General features: G+C 40.8%; 1 protein-coding gene across 2 annotated transcripts in view; it reads left to right on the top strand.

Moving 5' to 3' along the window:
• Nucleotides 1–1091: 1091 nt before the first annotated feature.
• CA8 (carbonic anhydrase 8) overlaps nucleotides 1092–19876 on the top strand; it is a 76723-nt gene continuing 57938 nt past the window's right edge. For both annotated transcript variants that reach the window (XM_060242964.1, XM_060242965.1), the window contains exons 1-3: nucleotides 1092–1246; nucleotides 2468–2659; nucleotides 10092–10216. In XM_060242964.1, the coding sequence (XP_060098947.1) occupies nucleotides 1168–1246; nucleotides 2468–2659; nucleotides 10092–10216 (396 nt within the window). In that variant the 5' untranslated portion in view covers nucleotides 1092–1167. The remainder of the gene's footprint in view (nucleotides 1247–2467; nucleotides 2660–10091; nucleotides 10217–19876) is intronic.

Below are 19876 nucleotides of genomic sequence, written 5' to 3'. Positions count from 1 at the left end.
AATTTCCTACCCCACCCTATTTATTCTAAATTACTTCCTCCTAAAGAGAATTCAGTCTCATATACCTCAAAGGAATGTTGTGAGGATATAATGTAGAAAAACAGAACCATGTACATAACCTCTTGGTGAAAGGGCAGAATAAAAGTGTGGTGGACAGATAGAATTTCGAGGGCTTGTATTATTGCTGGCGTTTGAGTTATATTATCGGATATATTAACTTTAATTTGTTGGGTTTATTGATACTAAATCTTGTTTTGCTTGAAGTGTTTATTGGTCACCTACAGGTCATTAAGGCTTTCTACTTACTTTGGAAGTAAGGCAGGGTACTAACATTTTAAACAAATATCGTGTGTCATTCTTGTCGGGTTATACCACACTTTTTAAAACAAACAAACAACCAGATGCTCACACCACAATGTTGTCAACTGAGCTACCGGTTCACCATCTATAAAATAAAATAGTTTATATAGATCTTTACAGCCAAATGTGGAAAAAAATCAAGATGTAAACAAAGACAAAAGGTAGTCTAGTAATAAAAGAACATTCTTGTATTACAGGAGCTAGAGCTTTCCACACCAAAACAAAAAACTAAAGCAACATCATACTGTAAGAACAAATTTATCTGCATCAAAAATGCAACATTTCCCTTTTGCAGCACAAGGACTTACAAGTTGCAACCATACAATTCTGTAGTGAGTTTGTTTAAAATATGGTTCTCTATATCAGGTCTAAAGTTATACATATCCCACCCAGTTGGACATACTAGTTTTAGTGTCTTCTCCTGAAACATCTATTTTTCTTTGCAGCTTGCTCGTCTGTCTGTAGTGTCTGGGTTTGGTTTATCATATTCTGTCTCACTGTGCGTAGTTTCTACACTGGTTAATAATATCCCATTTCAGACCACAGCATCTAAAAACAAGTAGCACTAACACAAGGTAAAAAATGCATCCATATTTCCTTCATAATTTAAAGGCTGTCACCTACATGCAATCAGCTTGGCTTTGGAATATGTTTGTTATACAGTTACAAGCTCAGCTGCTCTACAAAGCAACTCTCTCTCTCTCTCGCACACACACACAGCCTGTCTGAAAACAGACTTCCGCAAAGCTGCCTCACAGAGGGACTCAGAGCACTCAGAGAGACAGAGTAGCTGCTGAGTACTTGCTAATGGCTGACAAGAGCTACATTGAGGAATCTGAGCCCTTGCCTGAGAAAGAGGAGACTGTGGAGTGGGGCTATGAGGAAGGTAAGAGTCTGTGAGCTGCTAGAGGTCTGAAGGAGGGAGATATTTCTTTGTGTGAGACAGAGAAAGTTGTGTGAAGGTAAAGTACACATTTATTCTGGCCATCAATGCATTTTGGTAATGCTGTCCTAGTGTCAGGTGTAATTTGAGCATATCAACTTGTATTCTATTTATGTTAGCCACAATGTGCATGTTTTGTATTGAGGTAAAAAAGATTTGAAAGCTATATAACGGATTCCTTTTTTAGTTCTCTCTTTCAGAAGGTAAGGCAAACAGTAGCTTTTGTACAAATAACTTACACATTCCGTTGCAGTATTTGAATCTCAAACACTGTTGCTCTGAGAACCTGACAGTGCTACCATCTGCACACACACACAAAGATGAATGGCTTTTGTTGCTCTTTCACTGCTCAGTGAACACAGACCATGGTGAAATAAAGGGATTTCTAAGCTCTCTGTCTTTTAATAATCCAAACAGTATTTCATAACATAGCTAAAGAAATGGGTATGACTTGGACTAATGATGTTTAATATGATAGCCTTGTTTAAACAATTGTTTGTGAGACATGGTGACAGAGGGCTATATCTTTTAAACAAATGAACAAAAAACACCTAGATGTACTTGGGCGTTAATAGATTGACATGATTGTGGCTGAAAAGAAACTTTTACTCCATCTCAGGTTGGCTGGAGAATACGAGGTTTTGTGTTTCCATAGAATGGCCATTTGCTTAAGAAATCAAGAATTCTTATATCAAATGCATTCCCTGGTGTACAGATATTTCTGACATGGTGTACCTAAGGTTTGCTTTGCTTCATGCTGGAAGGACCAGAATGATTTTTAGAACTTTATATGAACTTTTCTATGAACTATGCATTTGATTGAGGACAGTGACGGGGCAGCGTACAGCCTGCACTCTCACACTCTTCCGCACTCCTAAAACACCCCCAAGGAGGTTCAGGAACTATAACTCCCCCCCCCCACCATCTTGTAATGAGACCTGATCTTATTTGGACTTGGTTTTAATGTCTTTAATTTAAAACATGTTATATATAGTTGTAAGTCACCCTGAGCCTTGTTCACAGGGAAGGACATCCAATAAATTGAATTAAACAAATAAATAAAACTTTTATCTGTACAGTGATTGGTCTAAATCTCCATTCCAATCTGTAATATGTGAATATATGGAAATACATTTGTTTTTCATTATTTAATTTCTTTTTCAGGAGTTGAGTGGGGATTAGTCTTTCCTGATGCTAATGGAGAATACCAATCTCCTATTAACCTGAATTCAAGAGAAGCCAAATATGACCCTAAACTGCTGGAAGTACGTTTATCACCAAACTACGTTGTATGCCGTGATTGTGAAGTCATCAATGATGGTCACTCAGTCCAGATCCTTTTAAAATCCAAATCAGGTATGCTTTCCCACTATTTATGAGTTTTTAAAAGAATATGTCTAGACTATCACATTGTCATCATCACAGTATTAGCAGCAGTAGTAGTACTACTACTACTAGTTGTAGTTGAAATACAGTATTTAGAGTAGTCAAAAATCATTCTCACTTATAGAGTAGCTAGAATATTTCTCAGACATTTGTGCAGTAATGTAAGTTAGTGTAACTTTCTCCACTCATGTTGCAGATAAGGCTAAGGCTCAGGACAAGTTGTTGGTTGGGATGAATTCCTAGAGTTCCCACCAATTCCATGAGGGTGAATTGTCTCCATTTATAATTGTTTAGGTATCCCAATCTCTTCCCTGGTTTCCAAAACATGCTGACCTCACTATTATTGGTTTCCCATATATGGACACTTCCCTCCCCGAATTTATGCAGATGTAGTACTCAATCCACTCTTAATGTGACTACATGCTTCCTCGTGTAAACCCTTAATACTCCTACATAAATTATCCTCATTATTCCCTTTAAAGGGGTGTGTGTCAAAAAAAGAAGGCAAAGGTAGGATTTCAGCTCAGTCAGTGATGGAGCATACACTGTGTGCAGAAAATCTCAGGTTGCATTCCTAGCATCTCAGGTATTGGGAACTATCTTTCTCTGCCAGAGATCCTGGAGGGCTACCATCAGTCAGAGTAGAAAGCACAAGAGGAGTATCATCAAAATGCAGGACCAGCCAATAAAAAATGACTGTATATAAAACAATAGAGGCAGAAAAATCAACAATAAAATGATCAGGAAGAAGCTCAACTTAAAACCCAAGCAAATAAAATTGTTGACAATAGCATAGGCACAAGGTACACTTTCAAACAGAATTCCACAGACAAGGTCCTGTCTTTGGACAAGCCCTGTCTTTTGTTATCACCTACTTCACCTTGAGAGGTGGGGCACAGAAATAAGATGACCTTAAGCAGTTTGAGGCTTTAAAGGTAAAAAAATCCACACTTTGAATTATGTCCAGAAGCAAACTAGCAGTTCATGAGTTCTTATCAGATCATATGAACTGGCCTTTCTTGTGTATGGGCCTCCTCTGTGGAATATCCGCCTCAGACATTAGTATCCTTGGCCTTTTATTTCTAAATACTGTGGTGTAGCTGGAGAAAAAGAGGGGAAATTTCTATTATGTATGTAGCCAGCTGGCCAGCAGCATATTCTGAGGATGAAATAGATAGATCCCACATAATAAACTTGCAGCTCAGATTTGGACAAAGGTTTGGTGCACTGATTTAGGGTTGCTTCACACATCCTTCAGAAGCTGCAAGAGAGGAAGTATGAGTGGTTTTACACATCCTCTCACTTCACAGCCAGATATAAAGGGAAGAGACACATATGTATCTCCATGACAAAGTGGAGATATCAGTTCTACTGATATAGACATAGAATATAAATCTTTTCCTGGGTTTGTATATATCATCAGTCTTTGAAAGAGATACAGATGCATGGGAAGATGAAGTATAAGTCACTTATTCTTCTTTTTCCACCTCATCTGGAGAATTTCCACCTCATCTGGAGAATGTCTGAAGTGGTCACCATTACTACAATAGCAGGAAATTAAAGATTTTTAAACTGGAATTCACTATGGCCCTTTTCACACTTACCAGTGGAAGCCGGAAGGGAGTCGGTATTGTGCCGCCTTGCAGTAATCCGAGACAGGGATGGGAGTTTTCAGACACATGTTTTTTTTCTCGGTAGGATTCCGTGATTGAAGCAAGCCATTTTACACTGTTCCGCTTTTATCTCGCTTCCACCAGCGCTAGCCATTTTCGCCTGCTGGCGCGCGATCTCCGGCTTTTTTTTTTTTTTTGGAACGTCCGGCAAAGATTTTTCTGCCTCTATAGTGCTATAGCGCTATAGCGTCGTATCACAACAGCACCACCATAGAGATGGCTAGGCTCCATTGAGATAAGTTTCCATGTTTCAGCGGCGGCGATCTATGGTGATGCTGTTGTGATATGTCACTATAGCACTATAGCAATCTTAGCCGACGTTCCCCCCCCCAAAAAAAGCCGGAGATCGCGCGCCGGTGGGTGAAAAAGGGCGCGAAAACTGCTCCCGGGTTAGATACTGGACATTTCACACAGCGCCCCATAGCGATTTCAACCTGGAAGGAGGGGTTGAAAAGTGGAAGAAGCTGCTCTTTGTTAGTAACGACTCAGGCATGCCTCACTACCGGGACAGCCGCGGGACTGTGTGAAAAGGTGAGAGTATTCCGGTAGCAACCAGTTACTGAATCGGGTCTGTCTGAAATGCCAACAGAAACCCGCTACTGTTCAGTAACTGACCAGCTGCCATACCGGAATACTTAGGCTGTATGAAAAAGATCTATATTATTTTGCTGCTAGCATCTCATGATCTTTCAGTAGAAACAAAATACACTTAAATCCATATTATACCAGTCTTATTAGCATTGTTCATTTATATAAAAGTCTCTTATCTCAGAAGAGATTAGCATGAAGGATACTGGCATAGAATTATACCTTCTCTCCAAATAATCATTCAGCAATGAAGAGAGTTACTTAGTGTAGCAGCAGGTGGAGATGTGCATATTCTGCAAACAGAAGACACTGAACAGATACTTCATCCACTTTCTCAAAAGTATTCTTTTAGTGGGTTACAGCAAAGAAGATGGAGGGTCCTGTAGAATCTTAAAGACTATCTAATTCATTGCAGCATGAGCACCCACTGAAGCAAGCCCTTGTGTATGAAAACTCCTGCTGCAATAGATTAGTTAGTCTTCAAGGTGTCACCAGACTCTTCTTTATTCAGTTTGGCATTTTCCCACTGAGGGATTTTATCAAAGGAAGAAAGAACTGTGAGGAAGCACTAAGACTCTCTGCTTCAAGGGGTGATGTTTATAAACAGGATCCAAGGCAAATTGGCATTTTGCCTCAGACTATGAAAAATCTCCTCAGCAGGAAGTAATAAAGACCAGAAACCTCAACATCTTTTATCCAAATGTTTCACACTAGCTTTCCCACAAAACAAATTATATTATTAATACAGGCTCAAAGAAAAAAAAATTGATGCTGGGAGAAAAGTTAATATAGTCAAACTTCTACATACACAGAGTAAAGCTTGGCTTTCTTTCCCCTCTTCATTCAGTCTTACTGTTTCCTTTACAGATTGCACTGATATTCCTTATTTAGATTTTTGTCCATTTTTCTGAAAACTTGGGTTGGATTTTATTTTAGTGTTTTTAAAGTATAACATATGAACGATAAAGAATTTAAAATAAAACACTGTACTAAAACCTCTCTTCTACTATATCACGGGCACTGTTCAATTTCTTATTCATTACATCTTACCTCAAGTCACCACCAGAAATCAGGGGAAAGTTCTGGAATAATCAACCTGCCCTCAGTTTCCAGCCTCCTGCCTTTCTCCCCCCCCACCACCTTTGAGGTCTATCATGCCCACCTAATTAAAAGTAACTCCCCTCAAAGACTCCTGCTGGTTGATTCCTACACTAGATCACTTTGGTGTCAAGGCTTTCATACATGTTCACTTCCACTTAGAAGAACATCGATTTCTAGATCACTCGTTCAGATCAAATCTGTGCCACAGGTCATAGTCCCATCTTACATGGGGAGGGTTCTGGCTCTGCCACAACTTATTCATAATTAAACTTCCCCCCCCATGATTACTCTTGAAAGAAGAGTTTAAACTATTAGACCCTTATTTACCCGGCAACTTTTGCGTTTTCTATTATGGAGGAATATACAGAAGCCCCCCAAATAGATAGCAAGTGCCACAGGATCAAAGAGATCACTCCTTATCACTAGACTAGAGGAACCTTATTTCATCCTAGCTTGACACTTGCAACTGCCATATAATTTACTCTGTGTATTCTAGGTACAATTCTAATTCATAAATTATCCACTCTCTACTATAGCCACATGGCTGAATCCTATATTTGGAGAAGCCAGTTTAAGGGTTCTCTAGACTTTACCTCTTCCCCATTGTAGGCTTTAGCAGCAGAAGCCCTTTAAACTGATTATCTGCTAAGGGATCGTTATGTTTACTTTCTCTGTTCTGTTCCATCCAGTCAGTATCTCTCTCAATCTGTGTCAGTTAGGCCTCTGTCACTATGATATTTTCACATAAGCAAGTAAAGTACCTGTTGTGTACTGGGCTGTACTGGTGATATTCACATTTATTGCTTTAAAAAGTTGCTCTGTGTGCTATAGGCCAAGGCTAAATTGTTGAGAAAAATACTGTTATGTGTGTTTGCTTCTTGTAGAAATTACACTTTGTTCTTTCCTTTGCGCAAATCCGGAAGCCAGTTCCTAAAAACAATAAATCTAAAACATAAACATGAAAACAATGCAGAATTATAAAAAATACTTGTATTTATTACATAATTTAAAAACAGTTATGGGTTCAGCTGTAGCATTACAAGATAAATTTGTAAAATGTACACAAATGAAACTTGATATGACTCAATCCAATTTTTGTTGTTCAGTCGCACAGTCGAGTCCGACTCTTTGCGACCCCATGGACAAAGTCATGCCAGGCCCTCCTACCATCCTCCAAAGTCTGCTCAGATTCATGTTAGTTACATCAGTAATGCTGTCAAGCTATCTCATCTTTTGCCGTCCCCTTCTTCTTTTGCCTTCTGTCTTTCACAGCATCAGGGTCTTCTCCAGTGAGTGCTTCCTTCTCATTTGGTGGCCAAAGTATTTGAGCTTCAGCTTTAGCATCTGACCTTCCAGGGAACAGTCAGGGTTGATTTCCCTTAGGACTGACTGATTTGATCTTATTGCAATCCAAGAGACTCTCAAGATTCTTCTCCAGCACCACAGCTCAAAAGCATCTATTCTTCTGTGTTCGGCCTTCCTTATGGTCCAACTCTCACAGCCATACATTACTACTGGGAATACTATCGCTTTGACTATATGGACTTTTGTGGGCAGGCTGATGTCTCTACTTTTTATTATACTGCCTAGGTTCACCGTAGCTGTCCTCTCAAGGAGCAAATGTCTTTTAATCTCTTGGCTACAGTCACCATCTGAAGTGATGTTGGATCCCAGAAATGTGAAGTCTGTCATGACTTTCATATCTTCCCCTTCTATTTGCCAAAGTGTGATGGGGCCGGATGCCATGATCTTTGTTTTTTTGATGTTGAGTTTTAAGACTACTTTTGCGCTCTCCTCTTTCACCCTCAACAAGATGTTCTTTAGGTTCTCCTCATTTTCTGCCATTAGAGTGGTGTCATCTGCATATCTGAGGCTGTTGATGTTTTTCCCAGCAATCTTAGCTCTGGCTTGTGCTTCATCCAGGCCAGCATTCCACATGATGTACTCTGCATATAAATTAAATAAGCAGGGTGACAATATGCATCCTTGTTGAACCCCCTTTCCTATTCTAAACCAATCAGTTGCTTCATATCCTGTTTTGACAGTTGCTTCTTGACCCTTATATAGGTTTCTCAGGAGACTTGTGAGGTGGGCTCCCATCTCTTTAAGGACTTGCCACAGTTTGTTGTGATCCACACAATCAAAGGCTTTAGCGTAGTCAATGAAGCAGAAATAGGTGTTTTTCTGATACTCCTTTGCTTTCTCCATAATCCAGCGAATGTTGCCAATTTGATCTCTAGTTCCTCTACCTCTCCGAAACCCCACTTGAACTTCTGGTAGTTCCCAATCTACATACTGCTGAAGCCTAGCTTGTATGATCTTTAACATGACCTTGCTGGCATGTGAAATGAGTGCAATGGTGCGATAGTTTGAACTTTCATTAGCATTACCCTTCTTTGGGATTGGAATATAAACTGATCTTTTCCAATCCTGTGGCCACTGTTGCATTTTCCAAATTTGCTGACATAATGTATGCATCGTGTTTTAGGACTTTGAATAGCTCAACTGGGATACTGTCATCTCCGTTCGCTTTGTTGTTAGTAATGCTTTCTAAGGCCCATTTGACTTCACACTCCAGAATGTCTCGCTCGAGGTCAGCAATTTCACTGTCATGGTTGTTAAGGACGTTGGGATCTTTCTTGTATAATTCTTCTGTGTATTCTTGCCACCTCTTCGTAATCTCTTCTGCTTCTGTTAGGTCCCATTTTTGTCCTTTATCATGGCCATCTTTGCATGAATCCAATAACTAGTTGTAAATGTAAAACAGTATAAAAATTGACTGATTAAAATTACCTACTAAGGTTGTAGACAATGATGTGAGGCAAAATATCTACATTGACTAGATATTGGATACAAATTGTTAATAATTTTTTTTCCCTTTTCAACAGAACTCCTTTTTGGTCCTGCATTGATTAACTATTTGTAATATTATGCAATACTGAGCCTGACAGTGCAATCCTAAGGAGAGTTACTCCGTTCTAAACCCATTGAAATGAATAGGCTTAGACTGGAGTAACTCTCCTTAGGATTACACTGTAAGTGTACTGTCTGTGCTTGACCACTGAAGAAGGCCAGTCTGAAATGTGTCAGATTGCATTAGGTTTCAGGTGTAAAAGGAAGAAAAACCTAAGAGCCCATGGTGCGGCTATGTACACCTAAGAGACATAAGCACACAACTTTTGTCTTTCATTATAACAAGTTGTTCTACCTTGTAAATAGAAGAATATAACATCACTATAAAAGAATATAGCCTTGGAAAGAAGAAAAGAAAGCCCTACCCTGGAAAGAAGTTTGCAGCCACAGAGCAAAAAGAGCTAAGGTTGTTACTCTAGGTACAATTACCTGAGTGTAAACCCTACTGAAATCAGTGGGATTTGCTTCTAAGTAAAAAGACATAGCTGCAAGTTCATTCAATAAAAATCCTCGCTAGGATTAAAAATCCTCCCTAGGGTTGCCAGCCCTTGGCAGGAAGAAAATTGGAGGGGGGGAGGGATTCCCTTGGCTAGCAATCCTTGGGAGATTTATGGTGGCAGGACTTACTTTAACAGTGATCTTCTAATGCCCTGATGTCACTTCTGTCCACATAACTGGAAGAGATGTCATCATATTGCCGGATGCTGTAGGATTCATCCAAAACTCTTGTAAAAAGCAACAGTTTCAGGTGACTCCTAGAGTATTCTGTGACATGATGACATCATTTCCAGTTATGTCACCAGAAGTGACACTGCAGTGTCAGGTCACCATTTCACAATCCCCATTTCCCCCCTCCTGCCCCATTGAGCGCTGTTAGAGGACTGGGGAATGCTGATGGGAGTTTCTTCACTAGTGGCAAGCAAATGGCAATTCTATTCCCTGCCACAGTATCCACTTTCATCATCTCTTTTGCTTTTTCCAGTAACACCAGCAACAGGGAAACCACACAAGTCTGCCCATGTGGAAAGTATCTTTAAGAGGAATAACTGTGTTGCTGTTTACTGAGAAAGTTTTCAGAAAAGTGCTGGCCACAAATGTCACTTGCTGCAATTTGTGTTCTTTTGCAGTGCTAGTAGGAGGACCATTACCTCGGGGACATGAATTTGAACTGCATGATGTTCGATTTCACTGGGGTAGAGAAAATCAGCGTGGCTCTGAACACACTGTTAATTTTAAAGCGTTTCCCATGGAGGTAAGAGAGTTCTTACCCTATACAGCCCATGCTTCAGAACATTGCCCTCAAACCTGTTGGTTTCATTTTAACTCTACAGCTCATTGATTTATAGTAAAACTTAAAGGCAGTCATTTGAAGGAGGCACTGGGAATTTAAATGGACATGTATAGTATTGTGCCTCTGGTGGAAATTCTATTGCATGATTAATTGGTCATAAAGTTAACCTACAGTACTATTAACTTCTGCATTAATAATATTCTAACGACATTGGCTGTGTTAGTGCTTCTTGTGTCACCTTGACTAATAGCTGGAACAAACAGGTGCTGGCATATATTGCTATGGTGTGATAAATAAATCAAGCTCAAACCATCAAAGGATTTGTTCAAAAACAGATTTGGTTCTTGAGGTCATGAATGGCACAACAACATCCAGTTTTTAGAGAAATGCAGACTTTCAAAAACAGGCAAAATCACTACCATAGTCTTAAATTCAAACCACTTCTGCTATTACAACACCATGTATTCATCTGTGATGCCGGCTGGAGGTACTGAAGTATTTCCTCATGCTATGCAGTTAATCTTTTATATTATAAAAGTTCTTTCAGTACATATTTTTTTGGTTTTAAATATTTTCATGCTATTTATCTTAATCCCTTTAGAAGCTTGAAAACAAATTTCCTTTCCACTTTAATTCTTTGTGGGATTTGTCATTAAGCACCAAGCTGCTCTGATAAATGCTTGTTTTTAGCCCTGTGCCAAAGGAAATTTGGGTCCATGTGATAGACAGGAGGCTAACCTGCCCCTGCCAACCAGCTGTTTTCCTCCTGAGCCTATGGGAACACTGCTCCAGCATCCAATCAGCAGTGTGTGTGTGTATGTGTGTAAGACTGGAGGGAAGCACAGCCACAGTCAGTTTTGGTCTGCCTTAGCAGAAGAGCAGATAGTTCTGTCTGGTAATCTGACAGAGAAGTTTAATTCTACTAGTGGGAGAGGACAGTATACCCTTGAAACCTGTCTCTGGTGATGAGCAGGTCTGGTGCTGTTTAGTCTGAATTTTTGGAAAGGGCAGGCTGATGTGGGTGGAATGCCCTCTCTCTCTCTGTGTGAAAGGATCCAACCTGCTGGTGACTAGTAACAACATGAACAAATTCAGACTACAACATGAATTTATAACTAGTTTAAGTGAAGCTTCTCCTGTGATTGTCTGAGACCTGTGCTGCTGAATTGTTCTTTAAAACAACCAATGCTTAAATAAATCTTTGTACTTTTTATTCCTGCCTCAGTGATTTTCATGTTCTTCTTGCTCATACATACCTCATGGCAGTGACTCCAAAGCACAAACTAGTTGTTCTTCACCACTAAGTGAAAACTACAAAAAATTAAAAATCTGTGCAAAACCTTGATTTTTTAAATTTAAAAAATAAGCATTGGAAATTCAAATTGGTTTCTTTAGAAATTCACATTACCTTCTGCACCCCCCCCCCCCGGAAACTGGGCATTTGTTCAGAAAATGAACATATATCTCTGAGGTATAGATTTAAATTAAACATAAATTCTGATATTAAAAAAGATTTGAGCTTTTACATGCATTTTTTTGCCACAGTTTAATAGTACAATGCTGGCATTCTTAGGGAATCAAATCAATAATTGTTTTCTTTTGCATCTTTTCAGGAATACCTTCCATCATATAATATAGCCTTCTACACAACTATTACTTGGCATAATGAGGAGATTTAGTCAAAATGTAGGGCACAACAATGGCCTGTATCAGCATCTCTTAGCTCCCATGGTCTGGTCTGTTTCCTAGTGCCTGCTCCTCTCTGAAAATAGTTCTCAGGGTTAGGGTTCTGGTTAACCTGTGTCCCTACAGTCATGGTGGGTAATAAGAGTTACTTGTTAACCACAGTTCTCCATGCAAGAAAGGAAGGGCGAGGAAGGAGAAGTGAGGTGCACATGTAAGCCTAACTTGCCTGGATTTTTGCATGTTGTTACTTTCTACCAGTACCAGGGCTTTTTTTTAGCAGGAAATTCACAGGAATGCCGTTCCAGCTAGCTTGGTGTCACAGCGTGTGTCCTAATAAGCACATGAGTTCATGCTGGACTTTTTCTACAAAAAAGGCCCGACTTTCTACTATTGCTGAGAGTGATGTCTGAATGGTCCTATGTCTTTTGTAGTAAAAAATAGAGTAGTGAAACTCACAAGAAGCTCACAAGATTGCAAACTCAAAATCTCAGAACTAGAAAGCGCAATACATTGTATATGTTATTATTAGAAACTGGAATATAGGTAATTAGATAATATGTAATTTCAAGGACAGGTTAGCTATATAGTATTAAAGGTATTTAACTAAAGCTGCAATCCTAAGAGTGTTTTTTAAATGAGAGTAGATTCCTCTGAATAAAATGGACTTACTTCTTAGTAGATCTGTTTAGGACTGCTGTCTATATCTGTGAATGTCTGTTATCTGGGAACCACAGTCTTAAGCAGCTGATTTGAGTTAAATGGCTATCTAGGTCCACTTAGGCCAGTGGAACAAACAGATGACATATTAGCTTTGCAGATGCATTCTGTAATATTTAATTGACTTGAGGAGTTTGCAGAACACCTAAAATGAAAATACAGTAATTTATGAAGCATTTTTGAGAGAACTGTTGTTTTTCAAACTTTAAGAAAGACAATTTTGCCAAGTTCTATCTTTACCCCCAGTTTTTATGTGTGAAGGCGGGGTGAGGAGGTAAAGTTGCCAGTTCCCAGTTGGAAAACTCCTGGAGATTTGGGGGTGGAGTCTGGGGAGGACAAGGACCTCAGTGGATATCAGTGGGGTACAATGCCATAGAGTTCCAAAGCATCCATTTTCTCCAGGGGAACTGATCTTTGTAGTCTGAAGATGAGCTGTAATTCTGGGGGATCCTCAGGTTCTACCTGGAGGCTAGCATCCCTATTTGCAAGAACTTGTGGGAATCACCACAAACATTCACCAGTAGCTAAAGTCTACAATGTATAACCATTGTAGGCTCCATCTGTAAATTTCTTGGAGTCTGGTTGGACCCCATCCCAAAAGTGATAACAGTTTTTAAGATTGTTAGCTCTTTGGAGTCCGGTTTGGTCCCACTTCAAGGTGATAAAGGTAAAGGTAGTCACCTGTGCAAGCATCAGTCATTTTTGACTCTGGGGTGACATTGCTTTCACAACATTTTCACAGCAGACTTTTACAGGGTGGTTTGCCTTCCCCCCAGCAAGCTGGGTACTCTATGGCATTGTACCATGCTGAGGCCCCTCCTCTCCCCAAACCCCACCGTCTCCCAGATCCATGCCCAAAATCTCCAGGTATTTTCCATTACAGACCTGGCAACCCTATGACTAGCCGCCACCTGCAGGTTAGCTATCCTACTGAGGCCTCTGTCCTCAGCTGCCACTTTATGAGCATGGATTAGCTTAATCCGAAAGAGATACACTTGGTGGGCTGTTGAGAAATACAGGAAGGAAATTTCCAATCTAGTTTTAGCATAGCAACTGGCAGAGACTGACCAAGAGACAGATCTTGGAATCGTGGTAGATAACTCACTGGAGCTAAGTAATGTGGACTAGTAAACAAGGCACTCTGGATTGGTGTTTGAACAGGGTTACATTCTCATTTTCTTAACTCACATTGTTAATTTTCAGCAAAAGGCCAAATGCATATACTATACCTTTCTCAAAAATAAGGAACCATGTCACAATCCTCAACAGTTTTGAGTAGGGTTGCCAAGTCCAACCCCAGAAATATCTGGAGACTTTGGGGGTGGAGCCAGGAGAAACTGGGGTGGAGCTAGGAGGGAGGGGGGGGAAACGGCACCGGGGAGCGTGGCGAGCCGCCCCGTTTCAGAGCGGGCGACGCCGCTGCGCAGCTGCCGCCTCTTCTCCGCTCGCCGTGGCTGCTCCTCCGAGATGGGCTCAACCTGAGCCCATCTCGGAGGAGTAGCCATGGCGAGCGGAGAAGAGGCAGCAGCGGCGCGGCGGCCTCGCCCGCTCCGCCTCTGGGGTGGAATCGGAGGGGGGGGTGGAGGTGGGCCGGGGGCGTGGTGAGCTGTGAGTCCGGGTCCTAGAAGGGCCCGGATTCGTGGCTTGCCATGCTCCTGGCCTGCCTCGCCCTCCCCTTCGCTGCTGCCGCCTCTTGGCTGCTCCTCCGAGATGGGCTCAGCCTGGGCCTATCTCGGAGGAGCAGCTGCGGTGGGCAGGGAGGGGGCAGCAGCGGCGCAGAGGCCTCATCCGCTCCGGGTGCGGAGGCCTCGCCTGCACCGTTTCCCCCCTCCCCCGGCTTCCTTTTTGGGGGGAGCGGGGGAAGAGGGTGGAAATCCTGGGGTCCCCCGCCAGGGCGGGAGGGTTGGGAAGCCTAGTTTTGAGACAACATAGCATAGAGTCATAACCATGAGCTTACTGTATTTGTAGGAACTTGGATACCTCTAAACAAATAATATTCAGCTTGTAAAAGAAGCTTTTCTTTTTGAATTTATAATACAGAGGGCCAGTATTTTTGTGTCAATCTGTACACTTCTGTAGATGCTTTCCCCTCCTTCCTTTGCCTCACTGCCTTGATTTAGAGGAAGTCCTGGAGGAAGGATGATTCATTCTTCCACAGCCCCCTTTTCATTCCTTTATACAACCCCCTATTATTCAGGTTTTCCTTCAGAAACCAAAATAAAGAGATGGGAAAGAGGGACTCATTAATTACTTGCTATTGCTTTCTCAGCCTCATCAATAGACTAAATAAGCCAAGTACGTTATCTCCCAGTAACATATTTTATATTATACTAAATTTATATAAATTGATCTACATAGGACAAAAGATCATTTCCCTTAAAATGAATATCTTTTCCAATTTTTGTTTTGATGGGATGATGATGATGATGATGATGGATATATGTGTGTGTGTATATATATCAGTAGGACTGTAGCATTTCTTGTACTCTGGGACTGTTCTGCTTTGAAAGTTACAGACAGATCAGAGTACTTAATTGATTTTTAAAAAAATTTCCCCTATTCTATCAGCTTTTCTAGGACAAGATGGTCTAAATGCTTTCCTAGAAATCCCAGTCAATACTGCCACTTCCTCCAGCCTCTGCAGAACAGGCACCTAAATCAGAAGTGCTGTTATAATTTGTCTGATTTATTAAATGTCTGTGCTTATCCTTCAGTGGGCTCAAGGCAGCTAACATCATGTATATGCATACACACACACATACATAGAATCATGAGAGTTGGAAGGGGCCATATAGGTCATCTAGTCCAATCCCTGCTCAATGCAGGATCAGCCTAAAGCACCCCTGACAAATGTTCATCCAGCCACTGCATGAAGACTGCCAGCACTAGGGAGCTTACCACCTCCCTAGGCAGGAGAGTTGCCAGGTCTGACGCAGGAAACATCTGAGGACTTCGAAGGTGCAGCCAGGATACTTTGGGGGTGCAGCCAGGAGCAAGGTTATGACAAGCACAATTGAACTCCGAAGGGAGTTTTGGCCATCACAATTAAAGGGACCACACTCCTTTTAAATGCCTTCCCTTCATTGGGGAAGAAAGGGGAAAGGAAGAGGAAGAAATGGCAGAAGTATTTGTCTTTTTCTGAGAATATATGAATTACTTTTATGGAAGACGTGAAAGTATTTGAATCAGAAAGCAATAAAAGGGATACATGTTTGGGGTAAATCTAGACAAAATATAAAAATAGAAAAGAAAAAAATTAGCTGTGGTTATATGATGTTTGGGAGTATGTGTTTGTATGTATGTCATAACCCAGGGATGTTAAATTCATTTGACAAAAGGGCTGGATCTTACATAAATGGGACTTTATTGGGCCGGGCCATGTTTGTCATAAAATGTAATGCCAGGTAGTGGAGATAAAAGAACACAAATAAACACAATTAAAGATGCAATGTAGCACTAAAATGATACCCCTGTATTGCCCATTTCCCCAGCCTGCTCTCATGGTCAGTTCTCTGAGTCAGTCTGGGACCCAGGGGAAAACATGACTTCTGCCATTTCTTCTTCTTCCTTTGCCCTTCCTTCCCCTTTCTTAAATGCTGTGTATAATATTGGCTTATCTTTCCACCTAAGAAATATATTTCCATTAATCTTTTTGGGTATTTTTTGTATTGTTTTTTATTCTGTAATCCACATTAGGCAGGTCCTGGAGAGGCAGCTTAAAGATTTTTATAAATAAATAATAGATAGTGTATGTGAAGTCTACTTATAGCAATCCCAGTAAGGAGTTTCCAAGGCAAATTTGAAGCACTTTCATTTGCTAGGGATACCAGCCTCCAGATTAGACCTGGAGATACCCTGGAATTACAGCTCATTTTCAGACTACAGAGGTCAGTTCCCTGGAGAAAATGGATGCGTTGGAGGGTGGACTCAATGACACTATACCCTGCTGAGGTCTCTATCACCCCTCCAGGCTTCACCCCCAAATCTCCAGGAGTTTCCCAACCAAGATCTCACAATCCGACCTCCATTCCCTGCTGGTGGCCGGAGGGGGGGAGGGGACCTGACAACCCTAGTCTTCCTTGGAGATTTCCCTTCTAAGTACCAACCCTGTTTAGTTTCTGAGATTTGATGAGATCAGGCTATACCATGTTCCCTTCCAACAACAGATTACCCTAATATAAAAACACAAAGATATATGATGGGAAAACTAAACATGTACTAACTTTCAATTAATTTTCACTTCTTTTATAAGATTAATTTCCTGAGCACTGAGAAAAAGTTGACTTCAGTATTTCATAAACAGGAAGTATCTTTTATATATGAACTAAGCTGCGTAGAGAATGATTATTATGCTTTAAATTAGTCAGCCATTTGTAGGGGAGACAGAATCAATCTCTGCCCACACTGAAACATTTTCATGCTCACACTGCATGCACTAATGTCTTATTCTGGGTTGGATTCAGCCAGTTTTTTATCTCAGTCTCAAGAAACTCCTTTCTTTATTGCAGCCCCTATCTTACATTGCTTTTGTGTACACAAGTCTGATGATCTCCAGCATAAGTCCTTTCTCGGGGCCTTTTTCACTGGAAGAAAAGCTCATTGGATCCTGTCCTGTGTAAGAAACACTCAACCTGTGCTCATGTCAGTGAATAATTTGAACGTTACTCTAGTCATGATGGAAACACTAAGGGAAATAATCACTCCCATGAAATTGGTTAACATTTAATACCTCACACATTTTTACGCTACAAGGAAAACTGCAAGAATAGCTTGGACACTAAGGACCTGCATGAAATCCACTCCAACTGATTTAAATAGTTAAGCTAGCTCATTTGCAAATAACACTTTTCATTACACATTCCCAAGCTTTTTAGGCTTTAGAGGTCCAAGCCAGTACCTTGACTTGGGCTTGTTATCTCAGTGTCATGCAGACAGAAGATCTGCTAAATGTATTGTATCTACCTACTCTGCTCAAGAAATAAGCTGCCATAAAATCTGGAAGTGGAGCATCATCAGTTGTTCCACCCAAAATTCGGTAAACTGCATCAACTTTTCCAAGAACATCTTTGGAAAGAAGCACACCTGAGGATCTCATTAAACAGCACATTATATCTGCTGTGTGCAAAAGCATTAGATCATTATTAGCAAGTAATATCTGCTGTTTTTAATTAATTAATAGCTGTTAGCATTGCTGAATTACCTGAAACTGAAATCCATTTCAAAGCCTGTGAATGTACCACTTGTATCAAATAAAACCTAACAAAACAAACTCAGCCTCAGAAGACCTTATCAGTGGGTAATGAGGTAATTGGTGCCTCTGTCATGTAGTTTTCAAAAGATGATATCAGTTGCTTTCACTGCCTTTTCTTTTTATTCTGCGCTGGAAGGTTAAGGATAAGACTTCAATTTTATAAAGCAAATAAGTTCACCTATCTGCCAGTGGGAGAACACTGAATGCATTTAGTGTTTTAACAGCTAAAAATGACAGCTCTTTGTGAAACATCTGCTGTAACCCATTACTCATGTAACAGCCATGCTGCTTTAAGAGTGGGGCTGATGTGATAATCATATAAACTGAAGTTCTCAGTTTACATAGTTGCACATTGATCCTAGGAACCCTGGCCAGGACTGAAAACTCTAGTAAACTTGTACTGCTGCCTCTTTGGTCCCACACACTCCTAAGAACTGCTGAAGTGGATCAGACCAGAGGCCAATTAATCTAGCACTTGGTCTGTACCAGTGGCCAATCATATACCCCGAGGAAGTTCAAAAACTGGTCACAGAAGACCCTGCCACTCATTTTAATTTCCCTGGCAGATACAGATAAACAACATCTGTGTTTAGAAGCTCCATGAATATGTGTAGTAGTATTTTTAGAATCCATGTGAATTAATTCCCATCCTACATTTTATAGCAAGACATTCCTTAAATGAATAACATGGACACTGATTGTCTGAACTTACTGCTGATCAGTTGTGTTGACTGACCAAGAATTGGTTTCACAGAAAAAATAAGCTCTCTATTCTTTCTCTCTTCATGTGCTTTTTACTTCACTTTTCTACTGACTTTGGCAGCTTTTCTCTCAAGTAGTGTGGTTTCCAGCCTGAAAAGTCATTACCTGCAATTCTCTATTTTGAACTCCTGACCAAGACAGGCACTTTATATGCTCACCTTCTATCCGGGGTGGCCAACAGTAGCTCTCCAGACGTTTTTTTGCCTACAACTCCCATCAGTCACAGCCAGCATGGCCAATGGCTGGGGCTGATGGGAGTTGTAGGCAAAAACATCTGGAGAGCTACTGTTGGCCACCTCTGTAAATCTATGCAATGCTATTACCTGCAGCCAACCAGAGAATAACACTGAAGCATTCTGACTATAATCTGACTGGCTCTTCTAATTTGTTTCTCCCACTTTTACAACTGATCTCCAGCTGGCAGAGATCAGCTCCCCTGCAGAAAATATCCTTCAATCACCGGTACCTGTGCTATTGTATTACCCCTGCAGAAAATGGCTGCTTTGAAGGGTGGACTCTAAGGCAGGGTTTACCAAACTTTTTCCCCGTGGCCCAGTTATTTTTACACTTCTCCTGTGTGGCCCACTAAAATTTGGGGGTAGAGCTAGGAGACAAGAATTATGTCATTTTCTGTGGTGTCAAGGACCAAGTGATGTCACTTCTGGGGCACAATGAACCAAAACTCCACCTTTTCCTGTGATGTCACTTCCAGGGCACTCCCCCAAACCTGCCTCTTCTTTGGAAGTAAATTCATTTTCAGAAAAATCTCTTCTTTGGAAGTAAATTCATTTTCAGAAAAATCTCTCTGAAACTCATGCTGAGCCAAAATGGGGGTGGAAAGTGGGCGGTCCTCTCACCCCCACACCTGCATGCACCTATCTGTTTGTGTATTCTTCTCCAGCTTGCAAGCACTCCTAATGCACATGTTCAATTGCCTGCACCACCTATGCATCCCTTCGTCAACAGCACTGGCCAGTGTATGCAGTTGGGAGTGCTGTTAAGAACATAAGAGAAGCCATGTTAGATCAGGCCAATGGCCCATCCAGTCCAACACTCTGTGTCACACAGTGGCAAATATATATATATATATATATATATATATATATATATATATATATATATATACATACACACACATACACACATACACACACACACATATTTACACACTCTGTGGCTAATAGCCACTGATGGACCTCTGTTCC

The sequence above is a fragment of the Heteronotia binoei genome, chromosome 7 (assembly GCF_032191835.1).
Source record: "Heteronotia binoei isolate CCM8104 ecotype False Entrance Well chromosome 7, APGP_CSIRO_Hbin_v1, whole genome shotgun sequence".
NCBI classification, from domain to species: Eukaryota; Metazoa; Chordata; class Lepidosauria; order Squamata; family Gekkonidae; genus Heteronotia; species Heteronotia binoei.
This window is presented reverse-complemented; position numbering and strand designations above follow the sequence as displayed.